This window comes from Syngnathoides biaculeatus, chromosome 12 (genome assembly GCF_019802595.1).
Source record: "Syngnathoides biaculeatus isolate LvHL_M chromosome 12, ASM1980259v1, whole genome shotgun sequence".
NCBI classification, from domain to species: Eukaryota; Metazoa; Chordata; class Actinopteri; order Syngnathiformes; family Syngnathidae; genus Syngnathoides; species Syngnathoides biaculeatus.
In genome coordinates, this window is record NC_084651.1 from 21,765,577 (window position 1) to 21,780,604 (window position 15,028).

At 41.7% G+C, this 15,028-nt stretch overlaps 2 protein-coding genes across 3 annotated transcripts; one reads left to right on the forward strand and one right to left on the reverse strand.

The window, feature by feature from the left end:
* Positions 1-4,841: 4,841 nt before the first annotated feature.
* On the reverse strand, positions 4,842-9,044 carry LOC133510146 (3-hydroxyanthranilate 3,4-dioxygenase-like). Its single transcript, XM_061837872.1, has 10 exons — positions 8,541-9,044; positions 8,279-8,357; positions 7,719-7,802; positions 6,602-6,708; positions 6,346-6,435; positions 6,236-6,279; positions 6,016-6,161; positions 5,614-5,682; positions 5,156-5,238; positions 4,842-5,030 (listed from the first exon to the last, which is right to left on the reverse strand). Exons 1-10 carry the CDS (start codon positions 8,627-8,629, stop codon positions 4,958-4,960), a joined length of 864 nt encoding a protein of 287 aa, XP_061693856.1. The 5' UTR covers positions 8,630-9,044; the 3' UTR covers positions 4,842-4,957.
* A 3-nt stretch (positions 9,045-9,047) lies between these two features.
* On the forward strand, positions 9,048-14,385 carry mcfd2 (multiple coagulation factor deficiency 2, ER cargo receptor complex subunit). Of its 2 annotated transcripts, none has more exons than XM_061837873.1 (4): positions 9,048-9,202; positions 10,669-10,839; positions 10,927-11,086; positions 13,494-14,385. In XM_061837873.1, the coding sequence occupies exons 1-4, from the start codon at positions 9,183-9,185 to the stop codon at positions 13,623-13,625; spliced, it is 483 nt and encodes a 160-aa protein (XP_061693857.1). In that variant the 5' UTR covers positions 9,048-9,182; the 3' UTR covers positions 13,626-14,385. The 2 variants fall into 2 exon arrangements, with proteins under 2 accessions (XP_061693857.1, XP_061693858.1); XM_061837874.1 differs by having other exon boundaries at positions 9,049-9,202; positions 10,672-10,839.
* Positions 14,386-15,028: the final 643 nt, after the last annotated feature.

Genomic DNA, 15,028 nt, shown 5'->3' on the forward strand with positions numbered 1-15,028 from the left:
GCATCCTCCCGGTCGAACCTCTTTCGCTCCCTCTTGGTAACAAAAACGAAAATAAGAATCTACACCTCTCTTTTTGGTATAATCAACATAATTTAACACAACACTGACTGTAATCACGCAGTACATATTTAAATTGCATTGTGCAGTATACTAACCTTAGCAGTGTGGAGACACAGGTTGCTTAAAATGGATACCGTCACATAACGAACCCAGCCATTGATGAACTGGTTGTGGGCCTCCACACCTTTGTAATGCTTGAGTTGGTCCATGGTATAAGCGCTTGTCGAGTAGAAGAGATAGTGGACGACGTCTGGATAGGTTACCAGCGCCCACAGTTGTGTGCTCCATTTGTGTTTCTCTAAGGCATATGGGTCGATATTGTCGATCAAAGCACACTTCTTGTTGTATTGGTTTCTTGAAACAACATCTAATGAGCCCCGATAACTTTCCAAAGTCTTTTTAGCCATCATGCATCATTTTTAACAGTCGTACAAACATTTTTGCAACTCTGATCTCTATGCAAAAGCAATAGAGTAAACGGTGTGTCAGTAGAGTGAACCAATCTAACATGGCCAGGTGCCCCGGATGTAGTCACGAGGTCGAAAACGGTCTATTGGCAGGATGCTCCCACCACATACTTCACTGTAGATGTGGTTTGGTGATGAGAGGTGTTATGCTTGTGCTGAATATACCTTTTTTTTTTTAATTGGCCAAAAGGTTCAAGACATTTTCCCACACGCGTTTGAGAGATTTAAAAACTTCAAATATTTCTGCAAAATGTAGCCTGACAAGAAGCGTCTTCTGCAAAACCTCAAAAACAAATCCACTCCCCTCTAAAAAAGTCAAAATAGACTCAAAAAGTAAAACAAAGCTAAGAGATGTAAGTTGGGGAAGAAAAACAAGTTATCTTCCGGAAACACGCAGTGTCTTCATGACTGGAACAGCGTCTGGCGTCACTTCCTCCAAAGATAGCATATTTCAGTGCAGAACAATGACTTCTTCTTCTTCTTTTCCTGTTGGCTTGTCCCGTTAGGGGTCGCCACAACATGTCATCTTTTCATTTCAGCCTATCTCGTGTATCTTTCTCTGTAACACCCACTGTCCTCATGTCCTCCCTCACAACATCCATCAACCTTTTCTTTGGTCTTCCTCTCACTCTTTTGCCTGGCAGCTTCATCCTCATCACTCTTCTACCAACGTACTCACTCTCTCTCCTCTTAACATGTCCAAACCATCTAAGACTGCTCTCTCTAACCTTGTCTCAGAAGCATCCAACTTTGGCTTCTAATGAGCTCATTTCTAATTCTTTCCAACCTGTTCACTCCAAGTGAGAACCTCAGCATCTTCATTCCTGCAACCTCAAGTTCTGCTTCCTGTTGTTTCTTCAGTGCCACCATCTCTAATCCGTACATCATGGCCAGCCTCACCACTGTTTTATAAACTTTGGCCTTCATCCTAGTGGAGACTCTTCTGTCACATAGAACACCAGACACCTTCCTCCAACTGTTCCACCCTGCTTGGACTCGTTTCTCCACTTCCTGACCACACTCTCCATTGCTCTGTATTGTTGACCCCAAGTATTTGAACTCGTCCACCCTCGTTTTCTCTCCACCCTGAAGCGTCACGCTTCCTCCTCCGCCCCTCTCATTCACACAGATATATTCTGTTTTACTTAGGCTAATCTTCATTCCTCTCCTTTCCAGTGTGTACCTTCATCTTTCTAATTGTTCCTCCGCCTGCTCCCTGTTTTCAATGCAGATCACAATATCATCTGCGAACATCATGGTCCAAGGGGATTCCAGTCCAACCTCATCTGTCAGCCTATCCATTACTACTGCAAACAGGAAGGGGCTCAATGCGGATCCCTGATGCAGTCCCACCTCCACCTTAAATTCCTCTGACACACCTACAGCTCATCTCACCACTGATCTGCTTCCCTCATACATGTCCTGTACTATTCTAACATATTTCTCCACCACACCAGATTTGCGCATGCAGTATCAAAGTTCCTCTCTTGGTACTCTGTCTTAGGCTTTCTCTAGATCCACAAAGACACAATGTAGCTCCTTCTGACCTTCTCTGTACTTTTCCACAAGCATCCTCAAGGCAAATAATGCATCTGTGGTACTCTTTCTGGACCTGATACCATACTGTTGCTCGCAGATACTTACTTCTGTCTTGAGTCTAGCTTCCACTAATCTTTCCCATAACTTCATTGTATGGCTCTTCATCTTTATTCCTCTATAGTTTCCACAGCTCTGAACATCGCCTTTGTTCTTAAAAATGGAGACTAGCGCTCTTTTCTTCCACTCCTCTGGCGTCTTCTTTCCCGCTAGTATTCTATTGAATAAGTTGGTCAAAAACTCCACAGCCATCTCTCCAAATTGCTTCCATACTTCCACCAGTATGTCATCTGGACCAACTGCATTCCATTTTTCATCCTTTGTAGTGCCTTTCTAACTTCCCACTTACTAATCACTGTCATTTCCTGGTCATTCATGCTTGCCTCTTCTACTCTACTTTCTCTCCCATTCTCTTCATTCATTAACTTCTCAAAGTACTCTTTCCATCTACTTAGCACACTACTGGCACCAGTCAACATATTTCCATCGATATCCTCAATCACCTTTACTTGCTGCACATCCTTCCTATCTCTATCCCTCTGTCTAGCCAACCTGTAGAGATCCTTTTCTCCTTATTTCGTCTCCAACCTGGTGTACATGTCGTCATATGCCTCTTGTTTAGCCTTCGCTACCTCTATCTTTGTCCTATGACGCATCTCAGTGTATTCCTTTTGCCTCTCCTCAGTCCTGTCTGTGTACCACTTCTTCTTCACTAATCTCTTTCCTTGGATGACTTCCTGTATTTTGGGGTTCTACCACCAACTCTCCTTCTCCCCTTTCCTACCAGAAGGCACCCCTAGTACTCTCCTGCCTGCCTCTCTGAGTACCTTGGCAGTGGTATTCCAGTCTTCCGGGAGCTCTTCCTGTCCATCTAGAACCTGTCTCACCTCTTTCAGAAATGCCACACAACATTCTTCTTTTCTTAACTTCCACTACCTGATTCTCTGCTCTACCTTTATCTTCTTAATCTTCCGATCCGCAACCAGAATCATCCTACACACCACCATCGTATGCTGTCGAGCTACACTCTCCCCCACCACTACCTTACAATCAGTAACCTCCTTCAGATTACATCGTCTGCACAAAATATAATCCACCTGCGTGCTTCTACCGCTGCTCTTGTAGGTCACTCTATGTTCCTGTCTCTTCTGGAAACAAGTGTTCATCACTGCCAATTCCATCCTTTTTGCAAAGTCCACCACCATCTGACCCTCAAAGTTCCTTTGCGAATGCCATACTTACCCATCACTTCTTCATTGCCCCTGTTTCCTTCGACAACATGTCCATTGAAATCTGCACCAATCACAACTCTCTCTCCCTCTCTCTCTCTCTCTCTCTCTCTCTCTCTCTCTCTCTCTCTCTCTCTCTCTCTCTCTCTCTCTCTCTCTCTCTGGGATGCTCAGGACAACTTTGTCTAGTTTCTTCCAAAATTTCTCTTTCAACTCGAGGTCACATCCTACCTGTGCGCCATAGCCGCTAATAACATTATACACAATAGCCTCAATTTCATATTTCAGCCCCATCACTCAATCTTCACCTCCAAGACATTCTTAGCCAGCTCTTCCTTTAAAATAACCCCTACTCAATTTCTCTTCCCATGTACTCCATGATAAAATAATTTAAACCCTGTACCTAAACTTCTAGCCTTACTCCCTTTCCACTTGCTCTATTGGATGCACAATACATCAACCTTTCTCGTAATCATCATGTCAACTAACCCCTGAGCTATTCCTGTCATAGTCCCAACATTCAAAGTCCCAAGACACAGGTGTAGGGTCTGTGCCTTCCTCTTCTTCTTCTGCTGACCAAGCCGCTTTCCTCCTCTTTTTTGTCTTCGACCTACATTATCTGAATTTCTACCTACCTACAGTGCAGATTAACAGTGCTGGGGCTGGGCGTAGTTAGCCCAGGCCAGGACCTATCCGTTATGGAATTCGTTTGATGAACGCTTATATATGTTTGGCACAGTTTTACGCCGGATGCCCTTCCTGCTGCAACCCTCTCCATTTTTTACGGACTTGGGACCGGCCTACAGGACGCACAGGAATTGTGCCCCCCTTCGGGCTGCAGATAGTCAAAACAAGCAATCAAATAAACAAAGTCAGCACACAAGATACACAATTCACATACTACCTAATCTACGTTAAAGTTAAAGTCAGATATAAGCAATCAAATAAAAACAGTCAGCACATAAGGTACAGAAATCACACACTACCTGTGATAAAATATAAAGGATATGGTGATTTAAAGGATATGTGGATGGAAAGGATTCAAACCACAAGGGCCCTCCCTCGAGCAGTTGAAGGTTGAGTCCACATTCGATGTTTGGTCTTCGTTGTATACGCTACGTAGGTAATGTTGTTAGCGCGCTAGGCTAATTTAGGCCGAGCAGCTTCAACCTGAACAACACGGCACCAATTTGCGTACTAAGATGTACTAAGATACAGTGAAGAAAATAAGTATTTTAACACCCTGCTATATTGCAAGTTCTCACACTTAGAAATCATGGAGGGGTCTGAAGCTGGGATAGGCTCCAGCACTTCCACAACCCTCGTGAGGATATGTGGCTCAGAAAATGGATGGATGGATGTTTGTCAAGAGTGATTGTTAGGATTTAATAGATGAAGCTCAGCTCTCATTTTATGCCCAACCTAGCTCAGATAGCTTTAGCAGGCAGCAGAAATCCATCTAAATCCAAGGAGTTTACATATATTTTCTTGCAACTGTATTTTTTATTATCTTTATGATTCATCTGACTTGAACACCTTTCACTTTTGCAATCCAATTTTTCAATTAGAAGTATGCTGTATATTGAGTGATGCTCGCAGATCTTTTCAGGGTCTTTTACGCTCCGGGTTTTGAACCACAACCAGTGCTACAGTCCCCTCATTCCGCTTCCACTGGTACCTACAGAAAAAGATTTGAACATATACCGTATTAAAAATCAGAATCACAGATGGGCTTCATGTGAATTTTATGACTGAATGAAAATTTGTGTCTCAATGATATATCAAATAACAAAGTGCACTGACTGGGTGTGCTCAGGAATGAGTAAACTGTCTCCATCAGACAGATTAAACTCCTTTTCATTCATGGTTACTCGAGAGGATCCCTCCTAATGGTGAAAAGCATAAGAGATATAATGTTGCTACAATGTTACAGTCAACAATGTTAATGTGAATTTTTATTGGGTGAATGGGTATTTTGCAAGAAAGTGAGAAAACGCTGTGACACATTTTTTTTTTTTTTGAAAGTCCCATGTCTGGAATTCTTTCTTCTCACTATTTTGTAATAGAAGCCTAATTAATTTTGATTGGAATCTTTTACATTATGCACAAAAATACAAGAATATTTGAAAATTATGGAAACGATTGTGTATGAATTTCGAATGAGGGTTGTGGGCTTAACTGCATGTTGGAAATTCTGAACTTGTTGGGCATGGAGCCATCAGATGGCACACACAACAGTACAAGCAAGGAAAGAAACATACCAGTTGCCAAATCCAGTGATCAGTTTGTGGCGAGGAAGCGTCAGAAAAACCAGGTCCATACACGATTGCCTGTCAGGGTCACAAGCAACTGTATTATTTCGAATGTGTGATGTTATCACCTTCTTCTTTGAAAACACTTGGCAGTGACTGTTTTATGACAAGACACAAAATATGAAATAATGGCGAAAAGCAACATGAAGAATCATTATGGGACCTTTACTTTAGTGAGAGAAGCTTTCTTGTGTGTATGCAAATATATGTTATTTGAGATTACAGATATTACATAATGTGACAGGTGTGCGAGTGCATGTTATTAATTGATTGTTGATATTTTCTAGGTGTTCAACTGTACTTTTCAAAATGAAAGGCATCCTTCACTTGTGATAAGGTCCAAGATTGTACCTCAGTCTCAAACTGATCTCCAAATATGTTAATGCTGCTGCCATTGCTAAGGAACAGCTTTCGTTTTTCCAACCAGGACTTCAAGGAGAAGGGTGACATCACATTCATTCTGTTCAGCTGGAATGGCGGTTCCGCAAAGACTTGGTCTGTTCCAGGAATAATGATATTGACATTCAGGAAAAAAAATGAACAAGTACAGATCCCCACACAAAAATCTCACTCGGATCAGGTTTTCCTGTCTGGCACTGCGTTGATGCCATGAACCTGGTGGGAAAAAAATGTATTTTAAATAGAGCCATAAAGAGTGGGGGATCATAAAATAACACTTACTCTTTGATTATTGGCACCAATTGGGTTCCAAGATTTTCGCAGTAGAACCATCTCTCAAACAGGATGTCAGTGGTGTTGTCTACATAGTACCTGAAGGCATCACCACATGTCTATATGATGATTTTGAATCAGGCACACATGCATTTTGCATAATGACAAAATTAAATTATGTCATGTGAGGAATTCTACAGTTTGTTGTAGTGTATTCTTCTGCTCTTTTCATTTGCCACCCCCCCAACTAGGTTCACTCCAAAACCTGAGGCAGTCGGTCTCTGTCAGCAGCCGTTTCCTCTCTACCACCAGTCCGACAGTGTTGGCCTGTCTCTGAGGTGAGTGGGGGACTCGAGCAGGAAGCAGAAACATCTGAAAGTTTGAAGAGAAGCACTAAGAAACTGCTACATGCCATCATGGGACAACTGAAGAACTATTTTCCCAAAACAACAAAAAAGCCAAATTTTAAAAAAGCTTGATCTTTTAATGGCAGCACGGTGGCACAACTGTAAAGCTTTGGCCTCACAGTTCTGAAGCCTGGGGTTCAATCACGGCCCCGCCAGGCCTGTGTGGAGTTTGCATGTTCTCCCCATGCCTGCGTCGGTTTTCTCCGGGCACTTCGGTTTGCTCCCACATCCCCAAAACATGCTTTCATTGGAGACACCTAAATTGCCCCGAGGTGTGATTGTAAGTGCGATTGTTGTCTGTCTCCATGTGCCCTGCGAATGGCCGGCGACCAGTTCAGGGTGTACCCTGCCTCCTGCCCACTGACAGCTGCAATTGGCTCCAGCACTCCTGCGCCACTCTTGAGGCTAAGCGGCTCAAAAAATGGATGGATGGCTGGATCTTGGAATGCTTTTCTTAGTGTACTGACTCAGTTATAATGTGTTGAAAATGTTCAGACTGTGCCAAGGAATTGTTTTAACAGGATGTGATTTTTCTTAGAACAATTAAAAGGAGCTTATTGATGGTGTATGTATTAGGTCAGCGATGGTGTAGTGGTACATTTGGCTAACTTCTAAGCCAACAAATTGTGTTCAGTTCCCACTAAGTGACAATGTGAATGTGATGAGAATGTCTGTGTCTCTTTTTGTGTTCTTTGGTTGACTGGTGTTCAATTCAGGCTTTGTTTCAACTGAGTAAACTATGCAATTTCCATGGGAGGATTTGTTTCTCATGTTCTTGAAACTGACTCAGGAGTAATTCTTCAACCCAACTGTTTTTGCGAGCTATAGGGCCCAAAAGGAGGCCACGTACTCACAGAGAAAACAGCAGCAGTGATTATAATAACCCCATTCAATTAGTTGCTCCACATCCATTGCTCATTTTGAATGCATAATGCTGCATCTCTGGTCGTGTGAATGAAGTGTATTGAATTTCACCTCTCCCTCCTTGATGTGCACATCTTTTCTCTTGCCGTTTTCAATCACCTTCAGGCACATGTCACCCTTCACCTGGTAGAACAGCTGTTGGAGATAAACAAAGTTGCCACAACCATATACAGTAATATATTCCGATAGAACCTCCACATCATGCACGAGTAAAACGTTTTGCGGATGAGGAGAAAAGTTCTCCCTCTGTAGTGACCTTACTACTGAACCACCATTGAGTGAAAGCACTGGGTGCTTCATATTGTACGACGGTACCAACTGACTACCATCTTCACTGGCAGATTGCAACACAAAAGCTAACAAACATGAATCGAGTGAAAAGTAATTGGTGATTCATTAATATTGCAAAATTAGATGAGACTTTGCCCTTTGTCTTGATGTCCAGACCAACAGCAGTGTCTAATGGAGGAGGGGTGTGATCTGTGTGACATTGATTTATGGAAAATAAAAATCACAAACTACCGGCAGCACTTATGCCATTATCGTGTGTATTTGTATTGTTTGTAATTGTGTATATGGTAGTATTGATTGTGAATCAGTGTTTGTCATACCTCCTCCCCTTCTTCTATGTGATAATCCTTCCTGGTGTTTGGCCCTCCAACAAACATGATGTTTAGTTGGGAAAAGTGCCTGGAAGAAATAAAAAACAGTAAATGCATGCTTTTAAGCAAACATCACCAGTTAACTGCCTCAAATCTGGCTCAAATCTTGGCATTTGGTGAGATTTTATTCTATTTGTTGATGATTGCTCCTCTGAAATCTGCTCTGGAGTTGCACTTATGTAATCATATTGTTAATAAAGTCCTTACTCACATGAGCTTGTTGCACACTGGTGGCAGGAAAGCCTTCTGGTTCTCCGCTATCCAGTTGTCCACGTTCACAAAAAGCTTGCTGCTACTCATTATTTCAATCAATTGGGACCTTGCTGCTTTAGTTCGACACTGTGGCTTCTTTTAGTGCATTAATCAGTCTGACTGTCACTAAAAGTCTAAAATGCAAGAGTGGGTGTAGTAAACTGAGAGGCGTATTGAATGGTGAAAGGTCACGTTTATTTTTGTCATTACATCACACCTCACATTTTTTTATTTGGATGGAAACAAACTGGAGCGTTTTTCAGTGGTGAAAAAACGATTTTAAAAAGAATGACCTACTGAAAACTGATGACTTTATGGTCCTTAGTGAACAATTCCACAGAGGTAATGAGTGATAATCAATTTTAACCACAGGTATAATCCTCGTTTTTTTTAAATTACATTTCCAAGAATTAATCGGTGTGGGAAAACTCGTGCGAAACTTGACCGGATATGGAAGTGTTGTGTTTCTTGTTTCACAAGTTTCTTCTTTGTCAACGTCAACCAATCACGATGGGTGTCGTGTCCAAGTGCAACGACTGCGAGTCGCGAGGTCTGAAAGCTGTCACTGCCAATAGTTAACCGGCCAGGGAGAAACAAGCGCATGCAACGCCGAATATTCAGGTGAAAACCTAAACAGTATTTTGAGCTGTGTGGTACACTTGTACGGGAAACGGATCCACTATTATGAATCGAAAGCATCGTAAATGTACAAATCGGCAGCGGGTTTTGATCACGACAGTGCAGTTTTTTTCTTCAATGTACTCGAGCATCGTTGTTATAACCTACGTGGCACGGCCGCCTATGGCAAAAACACCATTGATCCCGGAAGCCAAATTTTTGCTTAGGTTCATTCAAGTCTTAAATCATTCACGACACGCAATGCAATTGAGCTTAATGCTGTCCGGCTAGTGTAGCTTTGAATTTCCGTTTGTCAGCGTTTGCCATTCTAGATTGAGTCAAGCCACATAAAATACATGGCGAAAAAAATGACGGGACACCTCTAAACAAAAACGGCACAAAACGCGCGCGTGTGTGTGTTCCATCTATCCATTCATTTTCTAAACCCCTTATCCTCACAAGGGTCGCAGGAGTGCTGGAGCCTCTCCCAGCTGTCAATGGGCAGGAGGTGGGGTACACCCTGAACTGGTTGCCAGCCAATCGCAGGGCACATTGACAAAGACAACAGGCGCACTCACAATCACACCTACGGGCAATTTAGAGTGTCCAATCAGTGTTGCACGTTTTTGGGATGTGGTAGGAAACCGGAGTGCCCGGCGAAAACCCACGCAGGCACGGGGAGAACATGCAAATTCCACACAGGCGGGTCCGGGATCGAATCCTGGACCTCAGAACTGTGAGGCCAAGCCTTTCCATCTGATCCACCGTGCCGCCATATACACACTGTACACTATACTGAAATAATGATATTTAAGTCTCAATTTGGGAACACATTTAAGTTGACTGAATTAATCATTGTGAAATTTGAATGACAGGTGAGTATATTGGTTGATAGTTTCTTCTTCCATCACATAGTAGATGGCATGGGTCATTTGCGATGAATAATCTTCAGAACAGTTGAATGAAATTGGATCATTTATTTTGAAGTTTGGCCGAACTGTATCTTTTACTGGTTAGCACAATTAACTTTACTGTTACGAGGTCCCTGGTGCAAATCTCAGCGCAGGCTTTGCTGTGTGAACTTTGGACGGTGTTCCCATGCTTGCTTGGCTTTTAAAGTGTGGCTTGTCCGCCTTCGTTCCACATCTCCTAAACATGCATAGGTTAATTATACATTCAGATGTTTCTCAACCTTTATTTAGCCTTGGCATAAGTTTTTACATTTTTAAAAAATCTCTATATTCAATTGAAAAATAATTTTGGGACCAAAGAAGTGAAATAGCATTATTTTTTTTCACAGCACACAAATGTGCTGCAGCACTGTATTTGGGAATCGTTGCATTATATGACTAGATCTGTTTTTGAAATTTAAATCATTCTATTTAAGTTTTGAAACACTGCTATATACTAAGCAGCAGCACAATCATCTTTCATGCAACAATGTCTCCGTATGTCTCTGTGCCTCCCAGCAGAATGAGACGTCACAGTCTCCTCCTTTTCCTTTCCTTGTGTCTTCTCCTTTGTGCCCACTGTCATGGGGACGCTCAGCACCAGAGAGAGCCCCCCGTTGTCGAGAGTGCAGCTCACATATCGATGCATGGTCACGGCCGCCTCGATAAAAACATGGTCCAGGATAAAGAGTGAGCTGTGCCGCGATATTGCACATTCTACTGGACTGTTGGGGACACACAGCAGCAGTGTAGAGCAATTTGTCCCTTGTCTCGCAGCCATATCATGGAGCATCTCGAGGGTGTGATTGACAAACCAGAGAAAGAGATGTCACCTCAGGAGCTTCAGCTTCACTATTTTAAGATGCACGATTACGATGGCAACAACCTTTTAGACGGACTGGAGTTAGCAACGGCGATCACTCATGTCCACAGAGAGGTAGGAGCTGAGCTCGTGCATACAGTGAAGGAAATAAGTATTTGAACACTCTCCTATATTGGAAGTTCTCCCACTTAGAAATCATGGAGGGGTCTGAACTTTTCATCGTAGGTGCATGTCCACTGTGAGAGAGATAATCTAAACAGAAAAATTCAGAAATCACAATGTATGAATTTTTTAAACGATTGATTTCTGTGATACAGCTGCAAATAAGTATTTGAACACCTGTTTATCAGCTAAAATTTTGACCCGCAAAGACTTGTTAGTCCATCTTTAAAAGTGCACCTCCGCCTGTGTGATGTCGTTACTTGCATAAAGACACCTGTCCATCCCATACAATGAGTAAGACTCAAGCTTGTAACATGGCCAAGGCCAAAGAGCTGTCCAAAGACACCAGAGATAAAATTGTACAACTCCCCACGGCTGGAAAGGGCTACGGAGAAATGGCCAAGCAGCTCGGTGGAAAAAAAGGTCCACTGTTGGAGCAATCAGAAAATGGAAGAAGCTAAACATGACGGTCAATCTCAATCGGAGTGGATCCCCATGCAAAATATAACCTCGTGGGCTCTCAATGATCCTTACAAAGGTGAGGAATCAGCCCAGGACTACACGACAAGACTTGGTCAATGACCAGAAAAGACCTGGGACCACCGTTTTCCAAGGTGACTGTTGGTAATACACTAACACATCATGGTAGAAATCATGCATGGCACGGAAGGTTCCCCTGCTTAAACCAGCACATCTCAAGGCCCGTCTTAAGTTTGCCAATGACCATTTGGATGATACAGAGAAGTCATGGGAGAAGGTTTTGTGGTCAGATGAGACCAAAATTGAGCTTTTTGGTCATAATTCCACTAACCGTGTTTGGAGGAAGATGAATGATGAGTTCCATCCCAAGAACACCATCCCTACTGTGAAGCACAGGGGTGGTAGCATCATGCTTTGGGGGTCTTTTTCTAGCACTGGCGTGGTAGCATCATGCTTTGGGGGTCTTTTTCTGCACATGGGACAGGATGACTGCACTGTATTAAGGAGAGGATGACCGTGGCCATGTATTGTGAGATTTTGGGGAACAACCTCTGTTAAAGAAATCATTCATATGTTTTCATTTTGTACATACTATAGTTGGTTTCCACATCACCACCTAGCTTCTACCTTTGAACTCATTGTCTTGAAAACAGATGTCATCAATCGGACAGATGTAGTCAATCAGACACACACACACACACACACACACACACACACTAATCAAGTGATTTATGTGAATAAAAAGAAGCTCCAAGGGGACACGAGTTGGAGTTGGTTGGAAGCAGGGAGAAGTCCTGTCGCTCCCGTTGCAGCAAGTAAAACTTGAAGCCTTGTCTGTTCGCCTTCTTTTAATAGAGAGTCAAGCTTTTTAAACCTGACAACCTCTTTCCCTTAGTCAGAGCATTGAAGATGGGTCATGGCTGAGTCTTTCAACATGACAATGACCCGAAGCACACTGCCAGGAAAACCAAGGAGTGGCTCTGTAAGAAGCATATCAAGGTTCTGGCATAGCCTAGCCAGTCTCCAGACCTAAACCCAATAGAAAATCTTTGGAGGGAGCTGAAACTCTGTGTTTCTCAGGGACAGCCCAGAAACCTGCCTGATATAAAGAAGATCTGTGTGGAGGAGTGGCCCAAAATCCCTCCTGCAGTGTGTGGGAACCTGATCAACAACTACAGGAAACGTTTGACTTCTGAAATTGCGAACAAAGACTACCAAAAATATTAACATTGGTTTTCTCAGGTATTCAAATACTTATTTGCAGCTATATCACACAAATAAATCGTTAAAAAAATCATACGTTGTGATTTCTGGACTTTTCTTTTTAGATTATCTCACACAGTGGATGTGCATCTATGGTGAAAATTTTAGACCCCTCCATGATTTCTAAGTGGGAGAACTTGCAATATAGCAGGGTGTTCAAGTACTCATTTTCTTCACTGTACATTTGCTTTTCCTCTTAAAAGTGTGACTAAAAATGTATGGAAACATTAGCTACTTACTTCCCACGCAAGCTGTTGTAATTCTTGAAAGTAAACATACAGGCACTGCTGTAAAATCATTCCACTCTAATACGTAGTTATTTTTTTCAATGGTGATCGTACTCTCACTATCGCTACTATAATTTTTTTTTTTTTTTACTGTTTTGAGTGGATGTGTTGCTCTTATTCTTAACAAAAGAGTTTAACCATTGGAACTGATTAATGCATCTTTTGTTTCGCACCTCCCACTGGCTAAAAATATGTTTATTCATATCTAATTCCCCACATATGACGAATGGAAAGGAAGTTAAAATAAATCAAACCTGATCATTTCTTTTTAATATGCTTTCACATTGCTGTGGCTGACTTTACATAATTTAATTGTGTTTCCTTTTTAGGAGCGAGGCGAGGACAGCCAGCCGATACAAGAAGACGATCTAATAAAGCTCATCGACGACGTTCTGAGGGATGATGATAAGAACAACGACGGTTACATCGACTACGCAGAGTTTGCTAAATCACTGGAATGATGCATCACCTCGTTTAATACTCGCGTCACTTCTTTGTCACGCTGTAAGGAAGCTGTGGAGAACATCATGGCCCCCTGTAAGAGCACCATTCTTTCTTGCAAATCAGCCAATTTAAAACCGCTAAATGGGAAACGTACCTGTGTTTGGGTTAAACCTTGCAAGCAAAATTTCCCTCTCGTAGTTTCCTATAGTTAGTGCCTATGTAAAGGCTGCTTCACGCAAATAAAATGCCCCCCCCAAAGTCCCTTTGGTGTATCTGGCCAAGGTTGCACTCTGAAGGGATAAATCCAAAAACCAAAAGGATGCGGTACAATACTAGTGCATAAAAAACGTTAGGGGGAAACTTTGCTTATTCCTGAAATTTGTATCTTGATATGATGATCAAAGTAGAAATGTAGACATAGGAGCCAATGGCTGTCATGCTTGCTGTGTTCATGCGTCCAGCGGATACGTGATAGGAAAAGTGAATGTAAACACAGTGCCTGTGCAATGCTGCCTCGATCACTGGATGAGATTGATTTGCTGCTGTTTATTAAATCATAAAGCTAAAACTCGACATATTAGCTGCCTCGAGATGAAAACATCTGTCAAAATCGATCTGTTTTTTTTTTGATAATGTACAGTTTATGAATTCTAGAAATATATATTTTCCCATCTTGTATTGATTCTTTTGGCTGTTGTGTACTACAAATATTGACTAATATGAGCATAATAAGGATGTTTTTCACTGGAATGTAAATATTAAAATCTGTTAACAGAAGACTGTTTTCTTTTATTCATTTTACCAGCTAATTTTGCAAATAAATTAATCAAATTCCAAGTTTTCAAACCAAGCATGTGGTTAATTACAATAAAGAAACTATTTGGATCTAGTTCTGTTATCATAACTGTACTTTATTGGGTCAACCTGCAGAATGAATTGAACAACAAAAAAACGTAACTCTTAATTGCCGAAGTCAGAAAGATCAGTTTAAACAGTTGTCGTCATCAATTACAATGTTGATGTCACACAGTTATTTCATGTACTGTAGCTGTTATTTTTAATTTGCTTCTGAAAGGTATATTGAATTACTCCTTGTAACGGAATAAGGTAATGCAATATTCAAAATACATCTTGTGTGCACAAGAAACAGTGTTACTTTGCGTCAAATAATTTTGCCAACGACAAACTTCTGCTTAGAGGCAGATGACAAATTTAAAAAACAAAAACAGCAGGTAATACAACTGACTTGAAAAAAAACAAATACATTGACTAGGACACAAATGTCAATTTTCCCACTGAGTTTAGTCTGTCTGGTGGTTGTGGGTATGAACATAAAAAATGTGAAAATAGCTTGAAAGAAAGTAACCATTTGTTATTAATTGAGGGCTAGACTCAAAACAGTACAGAAGAAAATGTACTT